Here is a 16,750-nt window from a genome sequence, read left to right as displayed (position 1 = left end):
ATTTGGGGGGGGGGGGTTCCTAAACCGTGGTCTGTACACTATCTGTGGTCTGCGACATGTCTGGATTTGTGGTTGAAGACAACACCTCCATCACATTAAATATTCACATTGATTTTTTAAAAATTGTATTTGTCTTGCTTCTTTTATTCCTTACGTGGCATCTTACTGTATTACAATTTGAATTATATAGAATTACCGTAGCTACATCGGGGAGGTAAACCCATCAAGTGGTCTGCCAAGACCCTCAGCAATTTCCATGTAGTTTGTGAAGTTTGGGAACCACTGATGTAGATAATAAATCACTGCCACTGAAGAATAAAAGGTAGTTTAAGCACTCACTCTGGTGACAGCAAAACTTTAAACTCTGCAAAAAATGGAGAAATAAAGCCGGAGACATCTGAGCCTTCCTCTGGTTTGCCCTTCAGCGGTGGCATATTGGGGCGGGAGATGGGGGGAGCAGCAAAATACGCTCAAAATAATGGACCCTTAAGTATCTAGATTTGACTTTGTTTTCTTTGAAATATGAACTATTTGGGGAGGGAGGGGGAGGAAGACATGATCACAGCTGCCAATTTTGACCTGAAAGATGGAACTCTGCAGCTTTCCATATTTTAGCACAGTCTTAATGGAAAAGTAGGAATGCAGCCAATTTGTCTTGCTCTCTTATGTACTCCATGTAATTTGTGGGGGATTAAACAAATATATCAAGGTCACTTCACATCAGTCAGAAGTGCACAATATTTCGCAGGCTGTAGGAAGCCTTAAGCTAGGACAGCCCAGCGCTGGAAATGTCTAACTAGGACTAAAGTTGACAGCAGTGGCTAGATGTGAGGGAGCTAAGCAATGATGCTGACAAACTGCACCCTTGTGCAACTATCTTATTAAGAGCCTCCTCTCCCCCCCTTTTAATAACAGTGTTCACTTTCATGCCTACTGATTGATTTCATGTTGTCTTGCAGGAGATATCTCAGCATTATAAACAAATGCGCTAGCCCACAAGCAATACAACAACAGTTAAACCCAGGCTTCCTCAACCTTGGCCCTCCAGATCTTTTTGGCCTACAACTCCCATGATCCCTAGCTTGCAGGACCAGTGGTCAGGGATGATGGGAATTGTAGTCCAAAACATCTGGAGGAAGCCTGGTTAAACCCAACGGCGGAACCATGGAATCACAAAGTAAAAATGAGAAAAAGCAGCGCCTAATCAATGCAGGTGGTACAGCAACAACACTCGATCATCTCTTGGGAGGGGTGTGTGGATGTGAACAGGCCTATGCCTCAGTCATGTGACACACAACAGTGGGTAACATGCCCAAGTCTAGGTCTTAGTTCCATACCATGTTGAGTGTACAGTCTGGGCTCGATGGACACCATGTATACTGCACGTTCCACTCCAATATCATATTCTCTCCCAAGACCTTGCATGCCTCCTTTGAGGAACTGAATAACAACAGCCACTGACCAAGTATGAAAATGACTGGGCTCAACTGCAACCTTCAATCAATATAGGGGGCAAATGGAAGCAACATCAACTTTATATTTCTGAAGCTTGTTGTCCTGCTTGCTATGAATTTGGGCACCCTGAAGATATAGTAACCCAAATTCTTCACGACGGTTCCCGAGAAAAAGGGGCAAGCTTTCATCTATGTTTCTCTAAAGAGGACACCATTTTGACTCAATATGGTGGATGTAGCCTTTCACTGATGGTAACCACCCATTTCAAAACCGCACAAGTTCTTTGGGTTCCTTAGAATTCCTGAGCAACGTCGGGTACAATAAAATCTGGGAGTGCACAATGAAGGGCCGGAATACGATTAGGGTGGTGGCAGCAATGAATCTATGGAAATGTGTTTTATTGAGGTCCAAAGCTGATACTGCATATCTTTCTTCAGTCACATACAGATGAGGGAAATGTCAGAGGTCTCCCTTTAGATCAGGGATGAGGAACAGATAGCCCTCCTATATGCTGTTTAACTCCAGCTCCCATTGGCCCTACCCATCATGTCCATGATTAGGGGTCATGAGGGTTGGTCCAACCCATTAAGCAGGGATGATGGGAGTCAAAGTTCAGCAACATCTGGAGGGTCACACCTGTCCAACAGCATTTTTAAGAGGCAGGAACATAGGGATGAGAAACCTACATTGAATCCAGAGTGCTCTAGAAAGCTCCAGCTTTCTACACACACACCCTGCACAGATTCCTGAAAGAAAGAATATATCAACAGGCATGCTAAACTGAGACTTACAGGTACAGAGAAGTTATGTGGGCTGAAGCTGCTCCCAGGGATGGAATGGCTGTCAGTTCATTGTTATTCAGATGCCTGGAAGAAACAAAGAACAATAATTTTAAAACAAAAGAGCAAAATGGTACCTATGCCAGCCCGTGAGAAAAACAAATTTAAAAAATCTCATTAGACCAACACATTTATCATTATTATTTATTAAAATTGCATACCGCCCTTCATCTGAAGATCCCAGGGTGGTTCGCATCATAAAAATACAAAATACAAACACAACATACGTAATAAAACAGGCAGCCCTGTTTAGGGAAGCTTTTAATATTTGATAAATTATTGTATTTTAATATTTTGCTGGAAGCTGCCCAGAGTGGCTGGGGAAATCCAGCCAGATGGGTGGGGTATGTATGTATGTATGTATAAATAATAATAATAATAATAATAATAATAATTATTATTATTATTATTATTATTATTATTGCAAAACAAACCAATAACCTTCCTCCCACATACACATTTAAAAGGTCATATAATGTTTAATCTACCCAAGGCCTGGTTGAAGAGAAAGGTTTTTGCCTGGCACCTAAATATATGCAACGAAGGCGCCAGACAAGCCTCCCTAGGGAGAGCATTCCAGAAACGGGAAGCCACCACTGAAAAGGCCCATTCTCATGTTGCCACCCTCCAAGACCTCTCGTGGAGGTGGAAACCAAGATGTCATAAAATAACACACAAGTTTTTGAGTACACAGAAATCATTGCAAGTTTACATAACGAGCTGGGAGTCTTCTAGATCAGGTAAATGGCCTATCTATAGTCCAGTATTCGGTGTTTTCAGGGGCCGACCAGATGGCTGAGGACCAGATGCACGGAAAGGTGGCGCTGAGCACAGCAGCCCTCTCCACTGGTATCCAGGAACATTACTGCTTCTGACCATGAAGGCAGAGCACAGCCTTGCCCTCCAATCTTCTTCTAAAGTCATCTGAGTTGGTAGAAATCACTGCCTCTTGTGGAATCAAATTCCACAGCTTAACTATACGCTCCGTGAAGAAGTACTGTCTTTTATCTCTCCCAGAGGTGGTTATCAAACGGTGCAACCAAGGCCAATTATGCGCTATCTGAAGAAGTACTTTTAGATGTCCTGAATTTTCTAACATGCAGCTTCACAGGATGCCCGCGAGTTCTGAAGTTATGTGAAAACTTCTCTCACTCCACATTCTGCACAACATGCCTAATTTTATACACCTCTACCAAATCTCATCTTAGTCACCTTCTCTCTAAACAAAAAAGCCCCAAGTGCTCTAATATTTCCTCACAGGGGAGTTGTTTACCCTCTAGTCTGGATGAAGGGATTCAGAGAACCTTTCGCACACTATTATACACTATTGGTGGTAACTGCCCTGAGGCGAATTTAAAAACAAGCAGCTCTGAAACGAGGTGTGCCCATTTGGCGAGCCTCAGGTAGTCGTTTTGCTGTAAGGATGAAGCTTGATTTCGGCTGTCACCATCAACAACAACCACCTGCATTACCTTGAAGGCTTGATTATTTGCAGAAAACTATTCGTTCGGCGCTTCCTGTATCTTTGCGACTTTCCAGCCAAGTCTCTGCCAAGAACACTTGTAACAGAAACCCAGCTGCACATTCCATGCCTACTTCAGTTATTGCTAAGACATATTTATGGAACGGCAGCACATGCCAGGTCCCCATCAAGGGTGGCCAAACTGCAGATCACGAGACACATTCAGCTCCTGGAGATTTCAGAGCGCAGCTCCTGTTGCCGTATTATGCATGCAACCTTTCCTGTTTTTTAAAGGAGGGGAGAACTGTAACCCCATATGGCATCTTACTCATGAACTTAATCAAAGTGGGAGTTACACACAGCAAAGAATGTGTTTGAGTAGTAGTCACAAACTCTGTGGTACCTGACAGAAAATTCGGGTGGAGGGGCTGGGAAGGGGGCTGTATGACTAACTATTGGTGTACAGTGGTACCTCGGTTACAAATACAGTGGTACCTCGGGTTACAGACGCTTCAGGTTACAGACTCCGCTAACCCAGAAATATTACCTCGGGTTAAGAACTTTGCTTCAGGATGAGAACAGAAATCGTGTGGCAGCAGTGCAGCGGCAGCGGGAGGCCCCATTAGGTCTGGAATGAATTAAGTTCTTAACCCGAGGTACCACTGTACCTTGGGTTACAAACATTTCGGGTTTCAGACTCCACTAACCCAGAAGTAGTACCCTGGGTTAAGAACTTTACCTCAGGATGAAAACAGAAATCGCACGGCGGCAGCTGGAGGCCCTATTAACTAAAGTGGTACCTCAGGTTAAGAACGTTTTCAGGTTAAGAACGCACCTCCGGAATGAATTAAGTTCGTAACCAGAGGTACCACTGCACGTTGGATGACAAAAGATATAAGAGAACGATGCAGTCTGGCAATCTTCTCTGCATGGCCTTTCCACATGTGGAGGAGTTATTGTGCCCCCTTCAAGTGTTATCCCGTAAGCAGGGTTGTGAGCCAAACCAGCCCTGCCACTTGGCAGAATGAAAGCAACCTGCTTTGGGAGGCACCATGAGGAGGGCAGACAGATGAAATCTGGAACTAGTGTCTGAATGGAAGGGATGGTTATGCCTAATCGCAGAAAAGCAAAGTGTCTTGGGCCCACGCTGGCTGCGTACAGTCGGTGTTGCTCTGCCTGTATCCCGTAAACATGCAATTTGAGACACTGGCTTGAGCAACTTGAGAGTCAGAGTCTTCATGTTTAAAGTGCTCAACTATGACGCAAGCAGGCCCCTCACTTTAAAAGCCCCCTTGGTTTCAACAGGAGAGGTTGAAGCACAAGCTTCACAGGGCTTAACCCTGCACATGAGTCAGTCAATTTGAAGGTTGCAATCCAAAGCTCGGTTTTCCTGGGAGGAAGCCCCATGGAACTAGCAGTACTTATTTCTGAGTAAACATGCATAGGATTCCAGTGCAAATCCTGCTTATTTCAAAGGGAAATGGGCATGTAAAGCGACCGTGACTTTTTAAATGCTTCATTTCGGCCGTTACTCATCGCTCCAGTTGCAAGAGACGTGGGCTTCAAAGTATACAGGGCAATAACTGGTGAAATCCTAGGAACCCAGGAGAGGGAAGGAACCAGTGTGGTGAGCCACTGTGGTGTAGTGGTTAAGCATTTCAGGCTAGAACCTGGGAGACCAGAATTCTAATCCCCACTCAGCTATGAAGCTCTCTGGGTGACCTTGGGCCAGTCCCTCACTCTCAGCCCAACTTACCTCACAAGGTTGTTGTGAGGAAGAAATGGGGGAGAAGAAGAACCATGAAAGCCACTTGGAACTCCTTGGATGAAAGCTGGAATATGCATGTAATTAAATAAATAAACAAACCAGAGTTTTCCCTTACAGCCAAGGGTGTCCACCACATATTTTGCACTATAGGTCCCGTTGCCCCCTGAATACGCTGGCTGGTGATTAGGGGAGTTATGAGTCTAGAACATCTGGAGGACACTAGGTTGGGGGGGGGCAGCTTGCTCCAATTGGCAGCAGCACTCTGGGATCTCAGGGAGAAGAAATGACCTGGGACCTTCTGGATGCAAGACACATGCCCTTGTACATGTGCTGCAGCCCATTTTCTAAAACAAACTACAGTCGTACCTTGGAAGTTGAACAGTATCTGTTCTGGAAGTCCGTTCAACTTCCAAAACATTCGGAAACCAAAGCGCGGCTTCTGATTGGCTGCAGGAAGCTGCTGCAGCCAATCAGAAGCCGTGGAACGTCCCCATCAGATGTTTGGCTTCCAAAAAAAGTTTGGGAACCAGAACACTCACTTCCGGGTTTTGATCGTTCGAGAGCCGAAAAGTAGCAAGGTGTTCTACAGCCGAGGTACAACTGTAATATGTTTGAAATTATTCACTATTGGAATCTATATGTCTCAATCAGGAATTCTTTTTGTACAGACCTCCACATTCACAAGCAAATGTTCGTGCAAAGCTGTATCTCCTTGTCTTTAGGTAAAAGGCTGAAATAAGCTGTATAAACTTCTGGAAATGATTTGAAGACATTTGCATCCAAACAAAGGCAAATTAGGATTATGTAAGGGGTCTGTGTGGAATGACTGGATGAATATGCAACTCTTTTCTAAAGGTGTGTGTGTGCAGAATTTGTTAAGAAAGAAGCTTCACAACTTGTCATTCCATTGCTACGCTACCAGACAGAAAAGAACATCCGTCTCAGTGGCACAGGATTTAAATTCTGTCAGTGAGTGGAGTGAAAGCTGATCTGGGTCACATAGCATGCTCTGTTCTTGGTTTAAAAACCCCTTGTTTGTGTGTCGAATTAGTCAATTAATTACCATAATAACAGTTGCTTGTCTGGCAGACTGAAAATTGCCTAAATTTCCTGGCCTTCACCCTCTGACCAGCAATTATGGAGAGCAGCGGTGGAGGAATCAAGAGGAAATATTTTGACTTTCTGCCTCAGAATGTGTTAGAGCTTCTAATTCTAACAAGGAAATGCATATTTGGTTCTCATTTATTTACCCTTTAGGTTTTCAGATCCACATAGCTTAAAAGTTGTTTGTTTGGATTTATGGCTCATGATATCCTAAAAGCTCTAGGGAGATAAGTCTGAAGAAAGAGAGAATGAAGGCCTCATGTAAACAAATTTCAAGTCTCTTTCCCCCTAATCTCTTTAAGACAAGCCTGTCCAGATGCTTAGAAAGTTGAGGCAATTTAAATCTGTTTTAGTATTTTAACTATCATACGGTTGAAAGTGCGGTTGTGATTTTTTTCTTGATTTTACTTTTTAATCTTTATGCTTTGAGGGTTTTTTAAACAATCAAGCGGTGTGTAAATTTTATAAAAGAAACAAAAGAAACAAATAACTCCCTCAGAAGCTTGGTGCTTAAAAAGCGCTACATTAATTTTATGAAATAAACAAATAAATAGATCCTTCAGAAACTTAGCACTCAAAAATCCTGCTTGGGATATCAAAATGGGCTTGTGCTAATGCGAACCAATTCTTCTAAGTCAAGGAAACTGCCCCAAGAACCGCCACAGGTTTGGAAACCCTGGGAATAGTGCACAGTGTCCCGAACCACGTAACCAATTTTCAGTAACTGCTCAAATAATGTTTTAAAGACATTGTTGCTTCAATCCAGCTCTCCCTTGCAGGTGTATGCATTATACATTCTGCTCATGAAACATAATTAAACTATGGAATTCAATCCGACGAGAGTCAGTAATGGCCAGCGACTCAGATGGCTTTTAAATAAAGAGGATTAAACAATTTTACTGAGGAGGCAGTTATCGATGGCTATGTTCTACCTCCTCTGCCAGAGGTAGTAGGACAATTAATACAGGTTACTAGGAATCACAAATAGGAAGAGATTGATGTTGCACTAAGGCTCCGCTTGCGGGCTTTCCACAAGCATCTGCCTGGCCCCTGCGAGACCAGTGTGGCTAACTAGATGGCCCAGCGGTCTGATGCAGCTCCTCTGGCCATACAGACGTCCTTGTCTGTGAAAAGGAGCAACTGTGCACTAAGGGATGCGCACACACACAAAATCAAAATACAGTGGTACCTCGGGTTAAGTACTTAATTCGTTCCAGAGGTCCATACTTAACCTGAAACTGTTCTTAACCTGAAGCAGAACTTTAGCTAATGGGGCCTCCTGCTGCTGCCATGCCGCTGGAGCACAATTTCTGTTCTCATCCTGAAGCAAAGTTCTTAACCTGAAGCAATATTTCTGGGTTAGCGGAGTCTGTAACCTGAAGCGTATGTAACCCAAGGTACCCCTGTATATGGGAACCTTGTTTGTGGAGGAGCTCCATGTGAGCACTACAGCACGTATGGCGCTTCTGACTGGGTCAAACGGCTTCATTGTTGGAGGCTACAGAAGTGGAGAGGATTTTAGTTGCATCTGACAAACAGGAGACTGGTGGTGCAGAGCACCGGGAGTCGGTCTGCATTTTTGTCAGAACGTGGCAATCTCCCATATATCCTAGAGCTTGGGCCACGAAAACAAACGGTTTCAAGACCTTGGTTGTTATTTTACATTGTTCCAACAAGACGTTTTGCTGTAAAGTGCGTTGGGTAAGTGGCTTTAGCATCTGGTCTCCAATGTCCCTCAAAAAAAAAAAAAAAAACCAAACACACGTTCGCAAGCAAGCAAAGGTGACCACTAGCTGTCTGGTTGGAAGCTGTCTTCTCTAGCCCCTTTGATCGTGCTCTTCTGTGCGGTAAAGAAGGGGAGGTGGGAGTGCCACTCAGTATAAAATATTTACAGCCCAGTTGCCAGGCTAATGTCATGCTGAAATGGATCCTGCTCAAAAATAGCACAGTTCTCTTGAGGATTCGCTGAAAGGCACTTAGATTTATTTATTTATTTTTACTCTCTCTCTTTTTTTGTAAAAAGAGAAATGTTTGGGAAAGAAGCTTTACTCAATTTGCTACTCATTTCTTTTAAAAATTGATAGCAGAAAATCAAATCTCTCTCTCTCTCTCTCTCTCTCTCTATATATATATATATATGAACAAACATGGTTTTTTTCTCATCTATGAAACAGAACACTGTGCTTCCTTACGCTAGAACCCCATATTACCGCCATATAGGGGTACTATGGCAAAGACAATTACCTCCACATTCAGGTGACACACACCCACACCCTGGTCCTGTAATGTTCAGGATGGCTTCCTATGCTGCACATCAATGGCTGTCAAAACTTGGCTTGCGCCCCTCCAGAAGCTGTTGGGACTTCCAACTCCCATCTGCCTCACCCGGAAAGGCCAGTGGTCTGGAATGATGGGAGCTGTAGCCCATCAACATCTGCAGGGATGCAGGTTCCCCATCCCTGCATAAGTGATCCTAAAGGTGACAGGGGAGAGACAGCAAGAGCTCAACATGTGGGTGCTGAATTTAAGTGGCCTCCCTGGGTCATGCGCAATGTGTCTATGGTGGTTTGGCAGCACCTCTCCAAAGTTTCAGGTGGGAGGTTTTTAAGCAGAGGTTTGGATGGCCATCTGTCATAGATGCTCTACAATCCTACAATTCTATGACATTCCCAGACCTACTTGGGGCTGTCAGGGATTGAACCTGAAACTTTCTGCATGCAAGGCAATTGCTCTACCACTGAGCTACAGTGATACCTCAGGTTACAGACGCTTCAGGTTACAGACTCCGCTAACCCAGAAATAGTACCTCAGGTTAAGAACTTTGCTTCAGGATGAGAACAGAAATTGCACGGCAGCGGCACAGCGGCAGCAGGAGGCCCTATTAGCTAAAGTGGTACCTCAGGTTAAGTACAGTTTCAGGTTAAGAATGGACCTCCAGAACGAATTAAGTTCTTAACCCAAGGTACCACTGTACAGCCCTTCCTTACATAAACCTAATGCCTTTTCCACAGCCTTCCACCTGAATATAAGCTACAGTAAGAGAAATGGACCACGATCTGGTAAGGGAATAAACTTTTACAAGCAAGCTTAACATTTCTCTTTTCTTTCCTGGCTTCCACTACCACAAACTGGTGCCAAGGCAATCTTTCCACCATGCCACTAAAGCCAAAATCTCCACCTTGTCTCGCAGACAAGCAAACAGAAGGTGGGAGGAGAACGAGTTAATAATTCTGTAGTACAGTACACTACACCTTTGTTTCCCCGAGAGATTCGGGGGGGGGGGGGAGAGAGGTTAGCATCAGATGTCACAGCTGAGCCCATTCCGCCTTGCCAGATGAAAGTGCATCCACACAGCCAGGTGTGGTTACCTGAACTACTCTGGCTGATTCCAACTTATGAAATGCACAGGCAGAGTGGGGTAGAGACAAAAGGAGGCAGACAAAACATCAATGATTTCCAATAAATGTATTGTGGTTTAATTGAGATGTTGTGTTCTGCTAATTGACTGCTTAATTAAAAAAGAAAAAGCATACAGGTACAGTATGAAAGAAAAACAATGGCTCAGATTTAATCTGCTGATGCAAGCTAGCAATACAATGAAAGCATGTCACGGGAAAGTATACATTTTGCTGCTGCCATCCCAGCCAGAATCGAAGTGAAGGCGGCGCGGGGGGGGGGGAGGGGAGAAGCCAAGATTAAAGTCCTTTCTGAAGGAAATACTTACACTTCCCGTAGGTTTGGCAGGTTAGAGAAATCAGAAGGATCAATCTCCGTCAACTTGTTGTGGCTCAGGTTTCTGTTAAAAATAAAGAGACAGTCAAATCAGCATACCTGGCAGTCACTTCACTCAGCAAAAATGTGGCAATTTTAATTATTAAGGGCTTGCACAGCAAGATTAGTTAGCAGTGTTTTATATACGGGGATTTACCTGTGAGTGCACACAGGAGGAAAATGCACTCTGCTCACCAGATTGGCCCTTCTACATAACAGGTGGAGAAGCAGGCTCCGTTATTTGAAACCGGTTCAATACCCAGCCACCTAAAGCTAAGCCTAACATTTTAAAAAGTCTTTATGCTTCTCTCTGAAAAGGTCTCAAGTCTCTCACCGAAGGGAGCATGATCATGCAGCTGTGAAGCTGCCAAGAGCATAATGACATATATGACAACTTCCTATGTTCCTAAGAGTCCTGCCTAGATCAGATAAAATTGTCCTTCTAGTCCAACAACATACTACCAAAGGTGGACATCCTAAAGCTTTTAGGAGGCTCAAGCAGGTCTTTGCCTCCCACACTGGTACCTGGTATTGAAAGACTGACTTCCTCTGAATGAAATTCCATTTAGCTACCATGGCAGATAGCCCTTGATAGACGTATTTGTGGACTGTTTACCTACTGCCCAGTATGACAGGACTTTGTCAAAAGCTTTCAACAAGTCCACAAATACATCTACCAAATAACCCCTTCTATGGAGAAGAACTCCAAAAGGTTGGAGAGGCAAAAGCCATGTGGATTCTTTCCCAGAATGACATTTCTTCTATGTACTTCAAAATTCTTGTTTTAATAATGCTTTCCATCATTTACCCAGGACAGACATCAGACAAAACAGGCTCGCAGTTTCCAGGCTCTCTGCAAATACCTTTTTTAAAAAATTGGTGTTACATTGGCAACTTTCCAGTGCTCCCATCAAGGACACCAATTTTTGTGATGGCCGCATATTTTTGTTAGAACATCAGCTATTTCCCATCTGCGTTCCTTAAGAACTGTTGACCTGGTGATAAGCCCATTTAACTTCAGGTAATCATCTCCAGCGGGGAGGGGGGGGAGTCGGCCAGACATCCATCAAACTTCTACCACAATGAAGACCAAAGACAAAGGTATAAACTACATGATTTCACTGTCAGAGCATAGCATGCAGGAGATACTGAAAGACTGTCACCATCTACCTTAAAGACAGCAGGCATACAGGAAAAGATTCTCATTAGTATGCTGGAACCAACCAGAATTTTGCTTGCTATCTATCTATATCTATCTATCATCTATCTATCTATCTATCTATCTATCTATCTATCTATCTATCATCTTTCTATCTTTCTTTCTATCTTTCTATCTTTCTATCTTTCAATCTATCATCTATCTATATTAAAAGCTGCACAATCATGACATGACTGAGACAAAGATTGAGCCACTCTTAATTTCAACACTATAATGAATTTCAACTGTAACGGGCTTGGGCAGAGGTGAAGGGTTCTAATGTTAGCTCTAAAAAACCACCGTGCATGCGGGTCTGTCTATGAACCAATGCAATCCTATGTCTGTAATTACTTAGACATGAATCCCCCTGTGTCCAGTGCTGCTTACTCAAAGATAAGTGTTTAATACAAGCATTTGACTCAAAGGATAGCCAATGTGGTTCCCTTCCAGATGATCCTGGACTCCATCTCCCATCTCCCAGCCAGCATGGCAAATAGTGAAAGATGATGGGAGTTGTAGTCCAACAGCATCTGGAAGCCACCACACAAACTACTCCTGCAACTTCCTGTGCCACCTACTTGAATTTGTACCCAAGGTTAATTCCCCCCCTACCTCAACTAACTTGGTCAGCCATAACAAAAGCTAGGGGTTAGATTTCCAAAGGAAAGGCTTTTAATTCCACCAGGGAAAGAGTGGTGGCTATCCCCCTGGCAACCTCTTGTGTGTGTACTTTCAAGTCAGTCCCTTTTCTCCACCTTCTACATCCTTTTCGTCTGGCCAGTGACAGCATAACTTCAGATTTTCTGTTAAGTGTGACATTCTGAGCCAGTCTTATTCCCCCTGGTATGAAACAATAAATCCTTGTAGACTAGGGCAGCAGGAAAAAAAAGAGAGCAGCAAGGATGATTGAAAGCAAGGTTAAGGGATAAGCAACTAGCTTCAGTATTAGGTATCTTCAGAACTGATAAACGCAAGTTATTTTGCAAAATGTTGATCCACCAGAATGAAATGTTAAGTAGACTGCAGCCTAATCTTGCATTCTGCCTTCTGGTTACAACTCCCAACTTCACCCTGCATTTCTGCCTTATCAAGTGCAGGAAACAAACGTGCATATCTAGCGTTATTTAAAAAATATATAACATCCCAGGTGCCAAACAGTGGGTGCTGCCGTTGTTGTTTTAAATCACATTGCAATGGAAATCCATTACACCAGCATTAATGCCAGAAGCTGGCTCAAAGCAGGGGATTTGCGCATGTCATTTCCCCCCCCCCCCATCCCATCCATACTTCATGTAAAGGACTGGGTTTCCTCTCCAGGCTGGAAGCAGGCAGCACTATTATGGCCCGCTGGATCAGGCCCAAGGCCCCTCTAGTCCAGCATTCTGTTCTCACAGTGGCCAACCAGAGGCATATGGAAAGACTACCAGAAGGACTGGAGCTCAACAGCACTTTCCCCAGCAACTGGTTTACAAAGCCATAGTGCCTCTGACAGTGGAGGTAGAACACAGACACCATGGCTAGCAGAATTCAGAGAAATTTCTATATGTAACAAAAGACACCCAATTACTCCAAGGTGCTTTGAAACCTAAATCAATACATCCCAAGAAATGAGAGTGAACAAAAAACGCAATTTATCCAGATTACGATGACAAAGAATGCCTTCCTCAAATGCATATGCACACACCACAAAGTCAAGTCTGAGCTCGTCAGTGAGACAAAGAGGGAAATGGGCAGGTAAGGGAGCATATCAGCCCTGGAGTCAATAATTCTCCCCAAAAGAATGCACAACATGAGAAAAGAGTGAGACACACTTGTGTAAGTAATAACAGATGTTCCGAGAGTTGCAATTTCATTCATATGTCTCACAGATCTGAATGACTTCATTAAGCTCCAAGTTTCCAAAAGAAACAGAAATGTTTGTTTGTTCCCATAAAAAGGTGGAGGGGCTTCTTTATTCATTTGCCTACTTATATATTACTAAAATTAGATGTCCTGATCTCAGTTAGAATAACATAGGGGGAATAACAATCCTAAAGCAAAGCAGTAAAAAACATCAAATTAAGCCTCCCAGACCCAGGTTCTAGTCTGTAAAATGGGAATGAAATAGTGGCATGACTGAAAAGGATTCTTGGAAGAAAAAGACTGTCATATCTTTCTGCAGAATTTCTACATAAAATTATGCCAATAACAAAAGAGCTAATTCTATATGCCCTGGATTCCTATGAGTAATTACAGTATGAGATGAATTTATCTCTTTTAGTTTTCATTTGGAGAAAACCAGGAACTCAATACAGCATGTAGACACACACAGATCTCATATCTTGTATTTCTTGTACAAAATGCATGGATCCATAAAGTCATAGTTCTATTGGATTTATTTTTTGACTCAACAAGTTGAAGGTTTCATCAGATTAGCTCACAGACATGTACCCGTCATTGCTAATTCAGCACACTTTATCCAAAACTTTTTGGCACCTTTTGCTAACAGAAGAGAGACAGCAAAGGGGGAGGGGGGAAAGTCTAGGAATGTCTGCTAATGCCAAACGCAGCTTTCATTAAACACTTTGTCAGCCTTTGTCCTAACACAACTTTTCACCGTTTCACACACAAAAGGAACCAAAGGGCCCTTGAACAATCAAAATCTCGCAATAGAAATTCCTCCGGCTAATCTGTCGAAAGATAGCTGCCTAGTCTGCAGCTTTACTGAATAGGCACCCCACCCAACCCCAAAAAACAATCTCTTGCAGATGCTTTAAGCATGGCAAAACAGAGCACTGTGCACACATGGCTGGATCTGAATGGAACAAGGGAGGGGAAGTCACTGAGTTGCTTATGAAGGGACAAGCGCATAGTGGAAAGCCAACAAGAACCCCTTCTTGGAAAAGCTTTTTCGAAACAGACTGTGGCTGAACGTCAAGCCTATTAAACCCGTTCACAGATTCAGAGAGGCCAGGTATAAATTCCCTTTCCCACTCCCTACTGCAGGGTAAAATTGGAAAAGGGGAAGCTGTAGGGAAAGCAAGCATGCCTTTTGTCAAATAATAAAAAAAAATGTGTAGCATACAGTAGTCGAACAAGCTACCCTCGAAAAGTTTCCTAAAAAGATTCTGTGTGCAGAATTTAAGACAGATCGGCTCATGGGGAGAAGTTACCTAATTTGGCCAAATCTGAATTGTTGGAAATTGCAGGGTAACAAGAAAAGAATTGGTGCTCAATACATTTTAGACCCTAACATTGGTTCGAAGTTACATCACGTAATCAGGTACATGAAATAGTCAGGCTGGTGAAAGTTCGCCTTAGAAAATAAACTTGCTGCTTTTCCTCTTCCCCCAATATCCTGCAATGCACTTTCCTGCGGTTTCCTGCATTTATACTAGCCAGCTCAGTGCTTAAACGCTAATCCCACAATAAACAGATGCACACTGATTACAAGGGGGGAAAGGACTCAGTGCAAAACTGCGAGTCTCCTTTTTTGTATTAAACATGTAACTATGGATCCAAGCATAAAAGAGGGCATAGTGAGATGGCATTGGCTGCCCCACCCCTCGGTAGCTGCACATTGAGCACGAAAGAAAGAATAAAAAACTGATTGGCATCTGATCCAACCCAGAATAGGTCCTGTCATTCTAAAACTGGTTTAGGAACTTTGGGACTGGAGAACAATAAAGTCTATGGATAAAATGACTTCCTCCAGTCTAGTCCAGTGGAATGAATCCACAACCAGAGCTTCTGAAAGCCTGTGTTGAAGTAGAGCTAATGCTTCACTTTTTACTAACAAAATATCCCTGAATATGTGGATGGCAAGCAAGAAAGAAGTTTCAATTCCATCCATTGTCCTGTTTCATATAGTCCTTTTCCAGTATCCTACAGAATCTCCCCCCCCCCCGCCCCCTGGCCTTTTCCGTATCTGATTCATTTTCTCTTCCACTTATCAGAGGATTTAAAAAGTGTTTGGGACTGTATTCTTAAAACAGCACATAGTTCAGATATGGAACTTACTGCCACAAGACGGGAACCAAAGATGGTCACCAAAATGTAGATTAGACTTAGCGCAGATCCACACCTTACATTTAAAGCACATTCCAATGTAGCTTGCCCCACCCCCACCCCCAAGCTACAATTCCTAGGAAGCCTTAATAAACTAATTCCCTGGGTTCTTTGGGGGAAGATGTACTTTAAACGCGTTTTGTGTGTACTTTAAATGTATGGTGCCAATCGGGCCAAATTCCTGGAGGATAAGGCCTCAATGACTACTTGTCACAATAGCTAAAAGGCTGCTGGACTAAATTGACCTTAGGTCTGATCTGGCAGGCCTTGGATAGAGGAAGCTGTCTTATACACAGAACATTGGTCAATCTAGCTCCATGGGTCCATCTTGTCAACACTTACTGACAACAGGTCTTCAGGATTTCAGAAGGGGGTCTCTTTCCAGCCCTACCTACTTGGAGATGCTAGGGATGCGGATGATGCTGTGGTCTAAACCACTGAGCCTCTTGGACTTGCTGATCAGAAGGTTGGCGGTTCGAATCCTCACGAGGGGGCGAGCTCCCATTGCTCTGTCCCAGCTCCTGCCAACCTAGCAGTCTGAAAGCATACCAGTGCAAGTAGATAGATAGGTACCACTGTGGCAGGAATGTAAATGTCTATCTGTGTGCTCTGGTTTCCGTTGCGCCAGAAGCAGTTTAGTCCTGCTGGCCACATGACCCGGGAAGCTGTCTGTGGGCAAACACCAGCTCCCTCGGCCTGAAAGCGAGATGAGCGCCGCAACCCCATAGTCGCCTTTGACTGGACTGTCCAGGGGTCCTTTACCTTTTACCTTTACCTGCTAGGGATTGAACCTGGGACCTTCTGCGTACCACAAGCAGGTACTCTTCCACTGAGCACAGCTTACTCACTCGCTTGCTACCTTGATGATCTGTCACTAGGGCTCAGACACTCTATCTGTCAGGGTTCATGAAAATTGTATGTGTTTGTGTATAGGTAGGCAGAATTTTGTATAGGAGCAAGTAAGGTTTGTAGAAGAAGAAGAAGAGTTTGGATTTGATATCCCCCCTTTCACTCCCTTTAAGGAGTCTCAAAGTGGCTAACATTCTCCTTTCCCTTCCTCCCCCACAACACTCTGTGGGGTGAGTGGGGCTGAGAGACTTCAGAGA

At 43.6% G+C, this 16,750-nt stretch overlaps 1 protein-coding gene across 1 annotated transcript in view; it reads right to left on the bottom strand.

The window, feature by feature from the left end:
* The window catches only part of LRIG1 (leucine rich repeats and immunoglobulin like domains 1), a 136,435-nt gene that overhangs the window by 61,480 nt on the left and 58,205 nt on the right, over window positions 1-16,750 (bottom strand). Inside the window, exons 2-3 of the mRNA XM_079958700.1 lie at window positions 10,353-10,424; window positions 2,247-2,321 (exon numbers count right to left, since the gene is read on the bottom strand). Coding sequence (XP_079814826.1) covers window positions 2,247-2,321; window positions 10,353-10,424 — 147 coding nt within the window. The remainder of the gene's footprint in view (window positions 1-2,246; window positions 2,322-10,352; window positions 10,425-16,750) is intronic.

Source organism: Podarcis cretensis, assembly GCF_951804945.1.
Source record: "Podarcis cretensis genome assembly, chromosome: 2".
Taxonomy (NCBI): Eukaryota; Metazoa; Chordata; class Lepidosauria; order Squamata; family Lacertidae; genus Podarcis; species Podarcis cretensis.
Note: the sequence above shows the minus strand (reverse complement) of the source record. Positions and strands in the feature narration are given on the sequence as shown.